The following is a 16044-nucleotide window of genomic DNA, read 5'->3' as shown; positions in this document are numbered from 1 at the left end:
CCACAGCCCAAGACAAATTGATATGGAAGAGGGCCCCGTGTGGTAGAATGTTCTGTGTGGAAGTGGGCTCCGTACATTCGTCTTGGTGTCATAATACAGTGTAAGTTGATATACTAAGAAGCTCTCATGAATATATAACTTCTCGACCACTATTTCTCAGAGGGCAATAGCCTGGATGATACATATTACTGTCGAGTCGAACCTGGACAGTGCTACTCAAGTCTCTTAGCAGTGTTCAGAGTACCACTAAGTCCAGATTAGAAGTGCAATATATCATCAGCTTGTCTTGGAAGGGCTGTCCGCTGCAACCCATCTAGCCACTATGGGGGACTACCTACTCCTTGGCCACTTGAAGGACCATCTAGTCACGGCAATGGACTGCCTTGGCTTTACTGTAATCTTGAGACTATAGAATGTACCTGGTGTTGTCAGAAGGAGCACACATCAGGTCTAAGGTATACTGTAACCTGGGCTTTGAGCTTTCAAAGCCATTTTTTTCACGTCAGGGCGGGCGATCTGTTGCCTGGCTTGTGGGCCGGACACGTCCATTTTGAGGACCATCTAGCCATTTTGAGGAAAATCTAGCCGTTTTAAGGACAAACTAGCAACAGCAAGACTGGGAGACTAAAAAGCAATTCCAAGCCGAGAGACTCTACCTGGGATCGCATAAACCACCCCAAGGATCAGCCGAGTGCTCTAGGAACCGTAATTATGGCTCCCAGGAGCAAGTACTTAAGGATCAAGTTGACGGATTTAGACACAGAAAGGCACTTTAACATTGGGCCAAAGTTTAGTTCAACTCAAGAAACATGACGGCGGACGGTCAGACTGGTTCAGGAGCTCAGGGGAGCAGAAAATAACTTAGGTGTTGGATGGTAGTCTTTAAACGTGATTGGACAGATTCCAATACCTTCCCTAACCTCAAAGTTCCTGATACCAATTGGGGAACTATTGTACGAGCGGGGGTTTAGCTTCTGAGGAACAGCGTTACGTCATGAATATAGGTCTGGAATTGACACGTGAGGCTCGGCGGTTTTATCATGTATCTCACCTAAGCGTTGGTTTTTATTCAGCCATCAGTTTCTGCTGTTTGGATGACGAAACTTCCATTTGTTTCGGTCTCACTTTAGGGAAGCAAGGTTCTAGGCCCCAATCCTACCCGTTCGGGATTAGTGCGACCCCGTGCAATAGAGTAGTCTACCCGCGATTTCCCCCTTCCCCCCCATCCCTCGTCCCAATTTCTTCTTTCCCAACGTCCACTGCCCAAAACAAGCAAGCATGGAAGAAGTCTTTCAGTCTCTGACCGCAGGGAAGATCCATGAACTTCTAGTATTTTGTGGGATCGGTAACTGTAACGATGATCCCATCAAACAGCATATCCTTGCCATTTCGAATTTTGGTGAACTTTCGAATCACAGCCTGGGAAAGATTGTATACTGACGGATTGAAGTTCATGATCAAAGGTTGCAGGTAGGACTTACAGATCCACCGCCGATACTTACACCCCGACACAGCCCGACCCCTGACGCAGCAGCGAATGGAAAGCGTGGGTCATACCGATTCTTGTCAACACCAGATAAACGAAGCAGGCCAGACTACACAGGGCTAGATGGTTCGTCTACGAAGAAGAGAAGGAGACGCAAAGATAAAACTCAGGGTGATCGTATTGGGGATGATAATTTGCAGAAAGGAAGGGAGGCTGTGGTAGCTCTGGAGGGTGGTACACCTGTCCCACATCCCCAACGAGTGAGAAACCAGCGGAGATTGCCCCCTGCCTCCAGCTTCAGGCTCTCCCCAACCAGCCGGTCATCCCCGTAAACATCCAAAGGATTGAAACGGTTCTGAACAGGGTGCCAGATAGTATCCTGGAGAACATACTCATCAATTGTGTGCGGTTGAACGATCGGCTGGGAAGGTACGGGCAACGATCTGCACAGACAACTGTGACAACCAGGGTCAAGACTATTCAAAGCTTCGTCGATGAAATTATCCAGCTAGACTACTCCGATGCTATCCAAGCGATCAAGCAAGAAAACGCCTTTTCGGCCAGCAAGAACATCCAGACTCGGTACAACGAAACCGCGTATTGGGAGATTATAGAAAAAGCTGCAGAACTTCTCGATCCGAAGAGTCTGCCAAGCCCTAAAGGGCCCCTCGATGAGTTCACAATGGCCGAGAAGGTTGCGACCGAGCGCTTCATGAGAGACGCAGGGTATGGCCTCAGCCTTGCTAACCAGCGTCAGTGCCGCCTTTTCTGGAAGAGGCTTTGCGAGATGCGTAAAATGGGCGTTGACAAGATTCTCCCTATATCGGACCAAGGAGTTCGATCGTTTTTGCAAGAGTTGTTCGGCAGACGACGCGACATCTCTGGTACAAATGGTTCGAAACTGGGAAAATATCTACGGTTTGCAGATCGAACAGCTGGAAATCCGAGTAACTCAAGAGAGTATGGGCGATCTCACGGGAAGATCATGGCTGAGCCAGCCTGTTTTGGCCGAGAGATTGAAGATTTCAGATGTTGCATGGAACAGTGCGGGTAACCCTTGGCTTTCCGACAAGGAAGCAGTCGCTTTCCAATCGAGTGGGCCACATGAGCCATCTTTTGCACAGTTTGGTGGGTTTCTTGACTTACATCCAGGGGCAGAGGCGATGAGAAACAAGTCTATATTTGTTACCATACTACCCAAAGACAAGAACTTCTTTTCTGTTTGTCCCATCATTTCAGTCCAGGAAGGAGACTTTCTTGGAATTTTTGCTGGGATGATTCGTTACTCAGAGCCCTGCAACGTCACATATGGTGTGCCTGGCCCCGAAGAAAATCTCTGGTTGGACTATTCCACACTCACTGGGGCACTCAATCTGATGAGCGTATCGCGCCCCGGCGAAGATTCCAATGTTCGCCTTGACTGGGAGCTCATTGGTGAACAGAAAGGAGAAAAGCCGTTCTTGATGTGGAGGGTGACAGTTCGAGCTCTCCGGACGATTAGACCATTTGAAGAGATGATTAGAGCTGCTCCGCGAAAAGAACAATACCTTTTACATAAATCAGCAGCCGGCGCAGAGAGGGGATTCAGGAAAGGTGGACAGTAATGGATTCAGGGGGAAGAAATATGTTAAGCCGCTCTTTGCTTATTGGTTCCATCTCGTAAAATTTTAAAGCCGTGTTCATTCTGTTGATAGTTTTGATTCAACGAGTCAGTTCTTCCATGGCTGTGCTGGCCACTTCTGTTGTTGCTCTGCTTACTCCGCTCCTTCTCTTTAGGAGTTATGTAAGGACCCTGTGGAGTGAGAAAACTAGCTGATACCTGGGGCGTGGGAGGTATTAAGAAATGCATGCATGGACCACTAGAGGAGCAGTTAAAAACACCCTGGTCGTTCGTTTTCTAATAAATGGAAATCACGTGGCGTATCAGTTGTAGTAAGTCGGGTAGCCTTACGATTCGGCGCGCTGCCCAACCCCACCTGTCACAGGTTGGGTCGAACGGTCGAACCATCCATCCAATCCTTCTCTTGGAGGCATCTTCCTTGGAAGGTGGAACAACCTATTGGCCCGAGCAGCTCTACACTATATTGTTCCAAGCTCACCACCTCATCGGGTACTCTCACATTCGTCTTCTGACAGAAGAGCTAATGTTGTAGCATACGGTGCTAACTTGAATGGCTCATCGCAGCACAAGATTATGTTCTTCCCGAGCAGTCAATATGAGTTTGATTGCCAATATCGATCGAATACTTGAAAGGAACCAGCAGCTGAAAAATGACAACCAAACACTCAGAGATATCGCCTTGCAAGCGGAAGATGATCGTAACCAAAGTGTGGAAGTCGAGGTTCAGAGGCGTTTGAAATCGGCTGCGGAGGAGCTCCTATCCACAAAGCATGAACGCGACGATTTAAGAAGAGACTTGGAAATCGCCGAGAGAAACCTACTCCAGAGACCTGATGACCATTCCAAGGTCGAGCAGCTTGAGCCGATAGTTGCACGACAGGTTGACGAAATTCAACGGCATGAAAAGGAGATTCTAGATCTAAAAGTACGACTCGGTACCAAAGGTCTCCAACTCGACAAGGTCAAAAAAGAAAAAGACCAGCTTCAATCAACCCTCGATAATGCCAATAACAAATTTAAAGCTACTCTCGACGATGCCATCAATAATGCACAATGTGCAGCAGCTGAGACTGAGGTCTCTCTTAGTCAGGCCAAATCAGATCTGGAAAAAGAGAAGAGAAAACGAGTCAGACTAAAGGATCAGGTTAAAGAAATGAATGAACGTATCCAAGAACTGGAAGTGGAGTGCGAGGACTTGGAAGCAAGGAATGGCAGGGTCTTTTGGAGACGATGAACACTAAGCTTTGACTTATCAGATGTTGACCTTTACTCTTTTACTTTTTGCTATGCTGTCTTTATGTCCGGCCGTCCTCAGAGAGAGCCCAATTGACGCGTCATCCCCTCAAGGCAGAGGATGCCACTGGGGAGTCTATTGACATCGTTGTGTTAGCTTCGTACAGAGCGCCGGAACTACTTTCAGCGAGCAGAACTAAAGATTGTAAAGTTTAGCGAGTTTACTTTGAGCAATCAGTTGAAGGAATATGAGAATCATAATTTAGCTTTGATCCATGCTAGACTAGCACTTCCCACAGTCATAGCAGCACCTCCGAACTGTGCAGCTCCGTTAATGATGACTAATCCATTTCCTCCTGCACCAGCACTTTGTCCTATAGCCATCGCGCTACCCGCTACAATGTTTCCAATCCAGCTATGGGCGGTTGCGGCCACAGACCCTGTATGCCAGAAACACGCGGTTACTCAGGCTTTATAACACAAGAGATAGAGAGAAGTTTGGCCTTTCTACCACATACCTGCTTGTATACCGCTCATCGTAAAACCTATGCTCGAGAGAATCGGGCCCGTTGCAAGGCCGGGGGCTGCCAGAATAGTCGCTCCGGTGGCGCCAACAACTGTGCAGGCAGCGAGAATCGGGTTCTGAATACTCCAGCCTGCTGCCTAACGGATCGTGGCAAAAATTAGAGCAATATCGATTGGTAGAACAGTTATACCAACCTGAGCTGCCAAGTTGACGGAGTTTTCAAGGGCAGGCCTGCCATGAACTGCGATAACCTTGCCGCCTTCCAAACCTGCTAGCAAGACGCTTTTGCCGCCATCCATCACATCCCCGAGAGAAAGATTTCGAAAAGGCATGGATAAATGGTCTAATGGTCTAATCGTTTGAGAAACAGAGAATGGCTTTTTCGTTGCAAATAATCAATGAATAAGGCATTGAAGGGCAAGTGTGGTGTCAAAGATGCAAGGAGTCGATCTCAGGCCTACAGAATTTCCGGACACAGCGAATACCCTACCCAAGGCACAGTCAATTCTGTTTTCAAGTGCCTGCTTGCCTGCTGACCAATAGTGGTGAGGATCATTAACATTAAACGTTGGGTAGAAAAAGAACAACTGTCATCTCTCGTCAAGCGTCAATCATACCCACCGTGAGATGGTCTGGTCATGTTTGACCTATCGATGGTGACCATAAACACTCCTAAAGAGCACAGTTTATCCGTTCTATCCGTAGGCAAGAAAAAAAGCACAGCATTCCGCCGCGGAAAACAGGGTGGTGGTCCTCAGAGTGGCTAGTTGGGTCAGGCTGACCCACCTTGAGGACCAACTAGCCACTACACCAGCCATATCCATGTTTCCTATTTCCTGACACGCAAGCGATCAACGCGCGTGTTCAAAGACTATATATACCACATATTGTTTAAGGCCCAGTCTTTAACCTGAGACATGAAGACTATCTGGCCGGGGTGATTAAGGAACGCTGAACCGCGACCAGAACCAGACTCCTTGCGAACACTCACAGCAACCACCAAGTCTACCATCCGCCGAGCGATGAGAAACGAGTGGGACCTGGCCTGGGAAAAAGGCAAACACGGCAGAGAGCTCTTTAGGCTTGGAGTGCGACCGGGGAAAGCGATCCTCGATACACATGTCGGGGCACACAGAGCAATCAGCTCAACAATCACACAGATGCGTACAGGCAAGATTGGCCTGCGTGCATACCTCCACGCCATCAACAAGGCGGACACCGATCAATGTCAGTGTGGCCATGGACCACAGACAGTACGACACATCCTGCTCGAATGCCGGAACTGGGTGGAAGAACGACATCGAATGTGGGCAGGCAAGACTCCATGCATCGACATCAAGCGCATTCTCTGTAACCCGCCAATGGCAGTACAAGCAGCCAAGATGATCTTGAGGACCGGACTGCTAGGACAATTCCAGGCAGTACCATCCACAGTGCTCAAATACATATAGCGAAGACGAGTGATTTTTGGTAAATAGAAGTAGAGGAGGGCCAGGAAAGGCCCGACAGGTACATAGAAACAGAACGGTCAACAAGACTACGGGTTGGGGGGAAACTTACTGGAACGGACGGAGAAGTCATTCGGACAAGGAACGGCTTGTTTTCTGAAAGTGAGGGTAGGGGACACCTGTACTTATAGTCACACGCTGCATAGCTGCTAATAATTGGGCGGCTGGGACAGTCTATGAGTAAATCAATCAATCAATCATTAAGGAACATGAACCACCCCTCCTGGGAGCTATATTAGTCCTGGAACTCTAGGTGAAGTTCCCAGAGCAGCCGCTAGTCGATTGATTGATTGATTGATTGATTGATTACCTCTAAAACTAATCTCATACGAATAGTCTCAAGTCTTCCGCCGAAATGAAGCTTATTAGACCCATACAAAAATTATGATCCCATCGTAGGGGTAGTTGATTAAGCAATATTAGGAAAAACTATAGTGGACTCTAGATACAAGACGTAGCGCGAGGAAGCAAAAGAGAGGTGGCTTCCTCGCGTTCAGGGAAACCCAGATGCGCCATGTGGGTCCATCTCATCCGCTGAGTGTGTATGATTAATGTATATTCCTGACAATAGGCACAGTTACTCCCAGGAAGGGGTTTGAAGCTCTCAGGATTGCGGGGTAGCTTGCCTAGGAGTGCAAAATCAGTCTCTGGGAACGTCAACATCCATCCTGGGAGCTATATTGATCCTGAAACACTAGGTAAAGTCCCCAGAAACACGCCCGTCGATCCTAGGAACATCATTTCTTCAAAATGTGGATGAAGAAAATTTGGGTTGCTTCAGGTACGGAAACACTCTTTTCTTTCACAGCCACATCGAGCTCAGAAACGTGTTGGGTAGTCCCGGTAACTATACTGCTCCTGGACCACGAAGCTGTTCTTGAAGGTAAAAAGCGGGGCTTTAGGCCCTCAAGTGCCTCTGGGATTGCCTGGAGCGTACGTGGGGGTGATGTGATGGATATTCGGAGCACATGAGCTTACACAACGCTCTCTCTACGAGCTCCAAGGATGTGTAAGTCGACTCTAGGAGCTTTTTTGCTCCTAGAACTTCGAGTACAGTTCCCAGGAGCAGCAAATTATCCTCCAGGAAGCGAGTAGAGTGTCTCTGACATTGGTGTTGGTTGATGGAGGCTTCCAATTAACATCCGCGGGTTCTTGGTTTCCATGTTTCATTTTCCTACGGTCTCCCGAGCCCTATTTTGACACAAAAAACTACTATGAGGCACAAACAGTTAGGATAACCTGTTTATTCAGAACGATGCTAATTTGAGCTTCATTTTCCTACCCAGCCCATCTCTAAAGCACGTTAGAACGGGAAAGAGCTAGAGCAATGACGTCACTCAGCCTTATTTGCGGTGATTAGTGGGGCCCAGTGGAGATTCAGGACTGCTAAACTAAAACGGACTAATGTGCCCTCAAGAATGGACTTAATCTCGAACAACACTACTGTGAGGTCTACTTTGTCAGTCCGTCGTACAGAGACTGCTCTGATGGAGAGCACATCGCTGCTAACACAAGCCCACTCGAGCACTACTAGTTCGACATACAACTGGTTCGGTGAAGCTGAGTGTTGGAAATTAGTTAGAAGATGAGGCACAGGATTCGTTACAGCTAAGATACCGGCCTGTGGCTTAACTAAGTACTAGTGAACGATAACCAACGGTGGAACGAGATAGTCAATAGTCAATCATCCGTTCAGAAAACCATGTATCTGTGCTGAAATTTCTACAATGCCAAGAACGTGCGTTCTAAATAGTGGCATTTACTTGGTGTTTTAGTTGATGCTGAACAAAGGATCGTTTCGTGAGGATCGCTCGACGAAGAGTATAGGCAAAAATATTAAATATATGAGGCATGCAAGGCAGTGGGTATAATCCATGGGACACCTAACACCAGCTTTAATTGATAGTAAGGAATGTTGTTTTAGGTGCAAGTGATTGTCTACCCGGCCTCAAATTTTTTTTTCGGCGAGGATACTCCGTTTACAGTACCCGTCCAATTTTTCATTAACCTGTTCAAAACTGAGGATGCAGTTAGCGGCCATCATCAAGGAAGGCGTACGCCTATAAATACCTCGTTAGACGTCGGCTGTCTTGGCACTCTCTAGCAAATGACCAGTGCTGGTTTGTCAGCGAAGGCAGCTCAATTTGCCTCGCTCATAAAGCCTATTCCTGACGAGGGTGTTAAGTTCTCAGACAGGGAAGGTACGTCTCTTTGCTTCCCCTAAGCTCCATTGGCTAATCCCCAAAGCCCACAGCATACAGAAGCATGCTTCCCAGAACAGAAAGAGAATGAGATAAGTAAGCCTTTTCTTTCTATACAGTATCATAAGAACTTTTCGCTGACAGCTAGGTTCGTCGTATGCCTTACTCTCAGTGAGGTCACACAATGTACCCTTCGCAGCAGGAGGCTTTTACTGGAGAACGGAAAACGGGACTCGCCAGTGACGTATTTGAGATTATGACCTCGCCATGGTGATTGTACTTGCTGAGGAATTTGAAGGATGACTGAATTTATCTATTTACTGACAAGGCCAGTCTCAGGTAAGTAACCCAAAACCACCGGATCAGCGCAAATTTTAGCGCCAAGGCCAAGCGTGTTGGTGCTGATGCCTGAGGCACCAATCGACTCTACACCACGGGTAAGCTGGTAAACATCCACGACCATTCCCCTTTCTGCCTCCATCCCTGACGTTCGTTCCCCGTGCCAGACGGCGGACCCCCTGCAGTCCTGGCATCGGTTTTTGCCGCTTGATTATGTGCTGCATATTACTTTCGATAAGTAATGGAAGAAACAATCGCCGAACTACGACGTCAGCTTGAGGAAGAGAGACAGGCACGAGAAGAGGAGAGAAAGGCGCGAGAAGAGGCAGAGTGCCGTGAAGAGGAAGAAAGACAGGCGCGAGAGGAGGCGGAGCGCCGTGAAGAGGAAGAGAGACAGGCGCGAGAGGAGGCGGAGCGCCGTGAAGAGGAAGAGAGACAGGCGCGAGAAGAGGCAGAAGGGCGACTGCAACCCAACCCCCTTTTCCGCCTTCTCGATCGCTGCCACCACTTTCTTTCTCGATCGATCCGAATCGAGACAGATGCGACCCTCACGACTCAGGGTGACGCGACCGACCCAGTGAACCGACTTTACCCCAAGCGCATCGTCCCTTGGCTTGACTTTCCCCAACTCCAAGAGCAAGTCTGGACGAAATTTGACCGCACGGCTGCCTTTACCTCGCGCCCCCTCTTCCCTTCTGATAACCAAATCGATTATGTCGTTACGAATATCCAGAACAGACCGATCTATTCGGAAGCATCTCTTCGGAATTTTGAGCGTGATACGGTGGATAACTTTGTCGAAAAGGTTATTAAGGCTTTGCGAGACGATGAACACCTTCGACATGAGTTTGGAATCCAAGGCCGAGTCACCTTCTATGATCGCGCAAACCCATCGGGAACTTCGATGGAGAACAGCTTGGAGCAAATGAATCTTCAGGATACACAGACACCCCAAGAACAGGCGAAGAATAGGCATGGAAAAAGCAGAGGAAGGGGGAGAGGAGCGGCGCAGAGACAGAAGAGAGATGGCACTACCCGGAGACGCAATCGGCGCGCCGATCAGTTCTGCGTGCACCTTGTGGCTGATGAGCGACAAATACCACTGTATGCAGTGGAGTTCAAAGCGCCGCACAAGGTGACAATCCCTGAATTGGTGGCGGGTCTACACCAGATGGACCTGGCTCGCGATGTCATTGACCAAGAAGGCGACACGTTCGAATTCTATGCCACCCGCCTCGTCGCGGCCGTGGTCACTCAGATATTCTCATACATGATCGACAGTGGAGTTCGATACGGCTATATCTGTACGGGGGAGGCTTTTGTTTTCCTCCATATCCCGAAAGATGATCCCACGGTTGTTCAACATTTCTTGTGTATCCCGAATCAAGACGTGCAGGAGGACGATGAATTACACCTCCACCGGACCGCCATCGGCCAGGTGCTTGCATTCACCCTTCAAGCACTGACCGCAGAAGCTCCAACTCAAGAGTGGTACGATATGGCAAATGGCCAGCTGAAAACATGGGAGGTCGAATATCTAGACGTGTTGAGACAAATTCCCGAAACTCTCCGCAAGGACCCGCCAGCCTCTAATTATCGGCCCTCGCACTGGAAACGAGATCCGAAAATACACAACACGCGCTCTCGCGCTCGTTGTCAACCAGGCGCATCTACACCGAAGCACTCGTCGACTGAAGGCAGCGGCAGTGAGGAGGAATCGCACTCGCCATCTACCGCAGCAGCATCCCGCAGCCGATCGAGCCGCGGCCGAGGCAACAACCGTAAAATAACTAGGGGAAGCGAAAGGACACGAACCGGCCGCGACAACAAACAGACTTCTCGAAAAGACGGGCAATCTACACGACCATACTGTACTATTGCTTGCATCCGCGGGATAGTTAACCGAGACCCACTGGATAAGAAATGCCCTAACTGGAAACTCCATGGTAATCTATGTCACTCCATGGGGCCGCAGGAGTTCACACGCCAGCTTCATCGTCAACTTGCCCGAGATCGAGACCTTGGGTTCGAACAGCTGCACGTCTGTGGTCGGACAGGGTACCTCATGAAAGCCACCCTCCTTTCACACGGATACACTGTGATAATTAAAGCTACGACTGTGGAAAAGCAGCATCGCCTTCAAGCGGAGGTGGACAATTATCACAACCTCAGGAGCTTGCAGGGACAACAGATCCCCGTTTGTCTAGGAACGTTTACGCCTCGAGTTTCATATTGGTACCATGGTGAACTAATGGAACAGATGATGATTCTCAGCTGGTCGGGAAGGAGGCTTCAGCACATCATAAACGATGAGAACTCGAGGTTCTTTCACCAAGAGCGAGAGAAGGCTTTGGCCATACTGCGATCACACGGAGTTGTCCACGGCGATAGTGAATGGCGCAATATGTTGTGGGATGACCTAGGTAGCCGTTTGACTGTCATTGACTTGGAGGATGTGAAATGGTTGAAGCGCCCTCGTGCCCTTGAACCAAAGTCTGGGAATGCAAGACGTGGTCATCGCGCAACTGCGGGAAAACCCGGTCAAAGATTTGTGTACAGCTCAGCCGCTGTCTGTACGTGACGCCACCGGGGCCTGGGCTTCGCCTCATTCGAGTCGACTCATGGTCGCACGCTCTGATAACGAGGGAGAAGGAAGTATGCTCTGAATTTGAGACAGTCAAACCACCAAACAGATTGCCTACGTGTGTGAACATGAATTACTTCGCAGATGAGCGATCGCGCACTGTTATTGGTCGTAAAAAAGCAATTTGTGGAGATCAGTGGCTGTCGTGTATTCTCAAGATATGTGATGAAAGCTCACAAAAGACAAATTAATTGGCGCGTCCAACATACAATCCCTCAGAACGACTTTCTTGACCAATCTCCTCCCTGAGATTCAACCTACGGTCGTCCCCGGTCCCCGTTCGCCCCCCCCCCCACCTCCTTCCTCTTTCTTCAATACCCTGTCTTCGACACCCAACTCTCCACGCCAGAAACAGCATCATAGGGCGACTTCTTGCGCTCCAAAAGAAATGACAAAACTTCTGCCGGGCTGAATACTTGCTCGGGCAGCTTGCTGGCAAAATCGCGAGCAAGCCCCTCAACTGTCTCCTGGTCAAATTTCTCGTTGCATTGCTTTTGGTTCGGCAACTGCTTGAAAACCGTGTGGAAGAGCTGAGTCGAAATGTTCTGATCGGCAAGTTTGAAATGAACTTTCTTGTCTGAACGGCCAGGCCGAATCAGTGCTTCGTCCAGATGTTCGATATGATTCGTGGTCATAATGAGTATCCGGCCCTCTTGAGAAGAGACACCGTCAAGCACATTCAGAAGTCCGGATAAGGTGACTGCTGACTTTGACTCGTTATCTTGGTCTGCGTCGACGCTGTCCCGACGTCCTACCCCAGCGGTATCCACGTCCTCTAGCAGAACAATACAACGTGGCGGAAGCTCAGCAAAAAGCCTCATCAACGTGGTGTCCGAAATATTCGACAATTGAAGCGTATAGATGTCCAGTTCATGCTTCCCCGCGAGTGATAGACTGAAGCTAGATTTCCCGGTTCCAGGTGGTCCAAAAAGGAGGTAGCCTCGTTTGTAGGGAATGCCCCGCTCTGCGTACCAACCTTGCATATCTTGGTCGAGAAACTCGTCCACATCTCGTAATATGTCATCCTTTACCTCGTTGTCCATTATGACTGTGGAGATGGGTCGAACTGGTCTTAACCTGGCCTTCTTCCACTCCCCTTCGCGGTTCTCGAAGACAGAGACCTTTCTTTGGGTGTTTTTAATATACTTTTCTCGACACTCTTCGATCAGAATTTTCAGGATGTTGGCATTGAGGCCAATAGAGGAGATGCGGAGATCTTCTCGATGCTCTTTAACATCGCAGTGGAGAACGAGCAAATGTCCCTTATACCAGAAAAGAAATGATCCATCCCAAGGAGAAAAAGTCAGAGGCTTTTTCTTTGTTGAATAGAGGTTGCTTGTCCGCTGTGTGGATCTCACACGAGCAATCAATGAATGGGCATTGTGGACAAAGGGTTGGTCGGCTATCCAATCAACTAGCATATCGTATGCTTCGTCGTAGTATGAGACATAAATTGTCGAGGCTTCAGACCGTCAGACTCATCTTATCATAACGGGAGGCATACGAACTGAAATAACTTCTCACTAGCTCCCAAACATAGCGGACAGTATAGCGGGCGAAGAGGATAAACATTCCCAAATTACAAAGCAGTCGAGTGTAGCTGTTCATGTTACCGGCAAGCAGTTGCTGTGCAGAGGCAGAGACCACACCAAGCCCGGGGAACAGGATGTCCATGAGAGATATCTGGGTAGGGTTGTGGTAGTTTACACCTCCGTTGATGGCGCTCATTGTGGATCGAAAAGATGATAAGATAGATCTTTGGTTCTTGAGAATATTGGAGTATGGCAAGAATCGTCAAAAGTTCAAGAAATTACCGCCTCTTATATCTACCTCGGTCGACCGTCCCTCTATCTTTGTTTCTATTGCAGGGATGTTCGTACAAGACTACATGCATATCAAATGAGACGCGGTGATAACTCGCATGATGCTACTTCAAAGTGCCTTGTTTAGGCGGAGTGTAAATCGAGGCCCCGTCATTAAACAAAAATTACTGTCGTCACAAGTTTTGTTATGGCAAGAAAACGGACGGACTGGCTGCGCTTAGCCCCGCTTAGCCCCGCTTTACCCCTCACTGTCAGCAAATCAGAGGCTGATACAAAAGAACTATGCGACTTTTTCCTTTATCTCTTCCACCACTTCTTCCATTTCTTCCTCCATTTCTTCCTCCATTTCTTCCTCCGTTTCTTCCTCCGTTTCTTCCTCCGTTTCTTCCTCCATCTCTTCCTCCATCTCTTCCTCCATCTCTTCCTCCATCTCTTCCTCCATCTCTTCCTCCATCTCTTCCTCCATCTCTTCCTCCATCTCTTCCTTCATTTCTTCCTCCATCTCTTCCTTCATTTTCTATCATGGTTCAGGCTGTCAAGCGGCCTCGTTCTCGGAAATGTCTCACCAGTGCAGAAGCCTGGGAGAGAGTAGAGTGTGTCGCCCGCAGACTAAGCACGACCCAGCGCCTGGGAGATAGAGACTCCAAGCAAGTTTCAGCTGCATTTTCCTTACTGAATCATCCATCGGAGTCTACCGGTCAACACAAGTATCGACAGTTTCTGGACCTAGTACGTCAAAAATGTGGACTGCAAGCTGTACGCTTATGTGCTGTGGCCCTTGGCCAAAATAAAGTCAGAGACATGAAGACTGCCCACCGCAAAGCGCTGATTAGTAAGCTGAGTGAGGAACAACATCGGACACTGATAAACAACCAATCGTTTCCAAGTCTTCCGGGTGATACTGAAGCAGTAGCCCTCTTAGAGGGTAAGTACTGAGTACTTTTTTACTGTACGACTATCTTGAAGAATCAGCTGAACTCAGAGCGGCTATCCAAAGATAACCACGCTGGTGAGAGCGAAAATCGCCGGATCTCGCCAACAAGTGAGGGAATCATCCGTCAACTTTCTAGCGAGCATGGGGGAGTCGATATCGCTAGTGCCTCTACATATCGAATGAATTTGGAACCTGAACTCTTTCATGATGATGGCATTCGTGAGCAAACCTTAAATTACCGTGAGATTCAATCCTCCTGCTTTCTCAACATTGCTGCTTCTGATCAAGACCCAATAGATCACCGGGAAAGTCTCGCATTTGAAGGCCAAACTGAACCTATCCCAAACTGTCGTGCTTACCAAGACCTTACGAAACCCCACGCACAAGACGATAGCCAAGAAAATACAGATATCACCAACACACAAGAAATATTTGAACATGCATCCATCGACGGCATTGCTGCTGTTTTCAAAGGTCTTATTTGCGGAGCCATCAGAACCACTTCTGTTTTTGTAAACGGAATCACGCGTTCAATGGCATCAGTGACAACTGTGTTTCCTCCTTGGGGCGCCGTCGACTGTTTATTGAGTCTCGATATTTGTGAAACAAATGTAGAAGCTCTGGCGATGGCTCTATTTAATGCAACAGTGAAATGGGTGAAAGAGTCTCTACATATTGGCTTTGCAAGGGGAACCAGCCTGACCATACCCAACTCCGAGGTCACTCTGAAAGGTGTGCATGATGAAGCTATTGCCCAGGTGTTTGGTTCCGAAATACAGCAGGCAATAAAACAGAGCCGTATTCGCATACAAGAGATGGAAAAAGGTAAATTAATGACCGAATGTGTGTCGATGATCATCACCGAGAAAGGAGCTATCATCAGCCTATCGCTCGGTCTCGTTCAAGGGCTAGAAATACAAAAGAAGCTATATACATAGATTGCAATGACTCGACAAAAGGTCCTTCAACATTCTTCTTTCACCTTCCCCTTGGTGATGTATAATTTGACCCCCTCTGGAACGACGCCTTGTCCATTCCGCATGTCCACAAGTTTCCTTGTCTGTTCCTGCCCTTCATCATCGATCTCGTAAACAGTGACATTGCTTCCTTGCCAGTACACCATTTGACCTTTCCCAACAATCATTGTCACACGATTTTCAGGCACGTCGTTGAAATCTATGGAAGAAACGAGCGACTTTTCTTCGAAAGACTAGCAACATATTAGTTTTGAGAATGGTGAATGCGGCATAACCTACCTACCATTTAGACACTTATCAGGTAATGACACGTAAGGAATCTTTCGGTGACAACAGTGTTGGTCTTGCACGACGGAATTTTGACGAGCCAAAATGATCACTGCCCGGACGCGTCGGGCGCAATAGAGGAAAAGCAGAGGACTAATGCGACAAGTGTAAGCTGTAGTCCTGTAGATATAGCGTTTCATAAGGAGCGTTCACAGTTCTTGTTACGGCAAATTTTCAAGGTGTCTGCGTTATCTTTGCAGATGGGGGAGTCATGGTTATCGTTGAAGAGGGGTGGTGGAAAAGAGATGTGGTTTAAATTCCGAGTGAAACCGACGTGGGGGTGTAGTCACGTGGCTATTTCTAGATAGGTGCCCCGCGTTGGGCAGCGATACAGGGCTCGATAGGGCGAGTTGAATAAATGACGAAATGCCGAATTTTAGTAGGAGGTATGAAATTTGTTTATTTGAATTTGAGGGCTCTCCGTC

At 48.3% G+C, this 16044-nt stretch overlaps 8 protein-coding genes across 8 annotated transcripts; 5 read left to right on the top strand and 3 right to left on the bottom strand.

The window, feature by feature from the left end:
* Positions 1-1278: 1278 nt before the first annotated feature.
* Positions 1279-3090, top strand: N7468_004647 (uncharacterized protein; the record flags this gene model as incomplete). Its single annotated transcript, XM_058473944.1, is given in 4 exon segments — positions 1279-1431; positions 1471-1746; positions 1782-2321; positions 2341-3090. 4 exon segments carry the CDS (start codon positions 1279-1281, stop codon positions 3088-3090), a joined length of 1719 nt encoding a protein of 572 aa, XP_058332947.1.
* Positions 3091-3702: 612 nt separating this feature from the next.
* Positions 3703-4341, top strand: N7468_004646 (uncharacterized protein; the record flags this gene model as incomplete). Its single annotated transcript, XM_058473943.1, has 1 exon — positions 3703-4341. One exon carries the CDS (start codon positions 3703-3705, stop codon positions 4339-4341), a length of 639 nt encoding a protein of 212 aa, XP_058332946.1.
* Positions 4342-6026: 1685 nt separating this feature from the next.
* N7468_004645 (uncharacterized protein) lies at positions 6027-6317 on the top strand (the record flags this gene model as incomplete). Its single annotated transcript, XM_058473942.1, has 1 exon — positions 6027-6317. The coding sequence occupies one exon, from the start codon at positions 6027-6029 to the stop codon at positions 6315-6317; it is 291 nt and encodes a 96-aa protein (XP_058332945.1).
* Positions 6318-9155: 2838 nt separating this feature from the next.
* Positions 9156-11495, top strand: N7468_004644 (uncharacterized protein; the record flags this gene model as incomplete). Its single annotated transcript, XM_058473941.1, has 1 exon — positions 9156-11495. The coding sequence occupies one exon, from the start codon at positions 9156-9158 to the stop codon at positions 11493-11495; it is 2340 nt and encodes a 779-aa protein (XP_058332944.1).
* A 374-nt stretch (positions 11496-11869) lies between these two features.
* On the bottom strand, positions 11870-13286 carry N7468_004643 (BCS1 and AAA domain-containing protein; the record flags this gene model as incomplete). Its single annotated transcript, XM_058473940.1, has 2 exons — positions 11870-13020; positions 13067-13286. The coding sequence occupies 2 exons, from the start codon at positions 13284-13286 to the stop codon at positions 11870-11872; spliced, it is 1371 nt and encodes a 456-aa protein (XP_058332943.1).
* A 375-nt stretch (positions 13287-13661) lies between these two features.
* Positions 13662-13895, bottom strand: N7468_004642 (uncharacterized protein; the record flags this gene model as incomplete). The annotated part of the gene is made up of 1 exon (XM_058473939.1): positions 13662-13895. One exon carries the CDS (start codon positions 13893-13895, stop codon positions 13662-13664), a length of 234 nt encoding a protein of 77 aa, XP_058332942.1.
* Positions 13896-13903: 8 nt separating this feature from the next.
* N7468_004641 (uncharacterized protein) lies at positions 13904-15253 on the top strand (the record flags this gene model as incomplete). Its single annotated transcript, XM_058473938.1, has 2 exons — positions 13904-14110; positions 14348-15253. The coding sequence occupies 2 exons, from the start codon at positions 13904-13906 to the stop codon at positions 15251-15253; spliced, it is 1113 nt and encodes a 370-aa protein (XP_058332941.1).
* Positions 15254-15279: 26 nt separating this feature from the next.
* On the bottom strand, positions 15280-15578 carry N7468_004640 (uncharacterized protein; the record flags this gene model as incomplete). Its single annotated transcript, XM_058473937.1, has 2 exons — positions 15280-15525; positions 15576-15578. The coding sequence occupies 2 exons, from the start codon at positions 15576-15578 to the stop codon at positions 15280-15282; spliced, it is 249 nt and encodes an 82-aa protein (XP_058332940.1).
* Positions 15579-16044: the final 466 nt, after the last annotated feature.

Source organism: Penicillium chermesinum, assembly GCF_028974085.1.
Source record: "Penicillium chermesinum strain IBT 19713 chromosome Unknown utg000003l:1.0-5111272.0:1.0-5115320.0, whole genome shotgun sequence".
Taxonomy (NCBI): domain Eukaryota; kingdom Fungi; phylum Ascomycota; class Eurotiomycetes; order Eurotiales; family Aspergillaceae; genus Penicillium; species Penicillium chermesinum.
The sequence above is the reverse complement of the archived record's forward strand: the minus strand, read 5'-3'. Positions and strand labels throughout refer to the sequence as shown.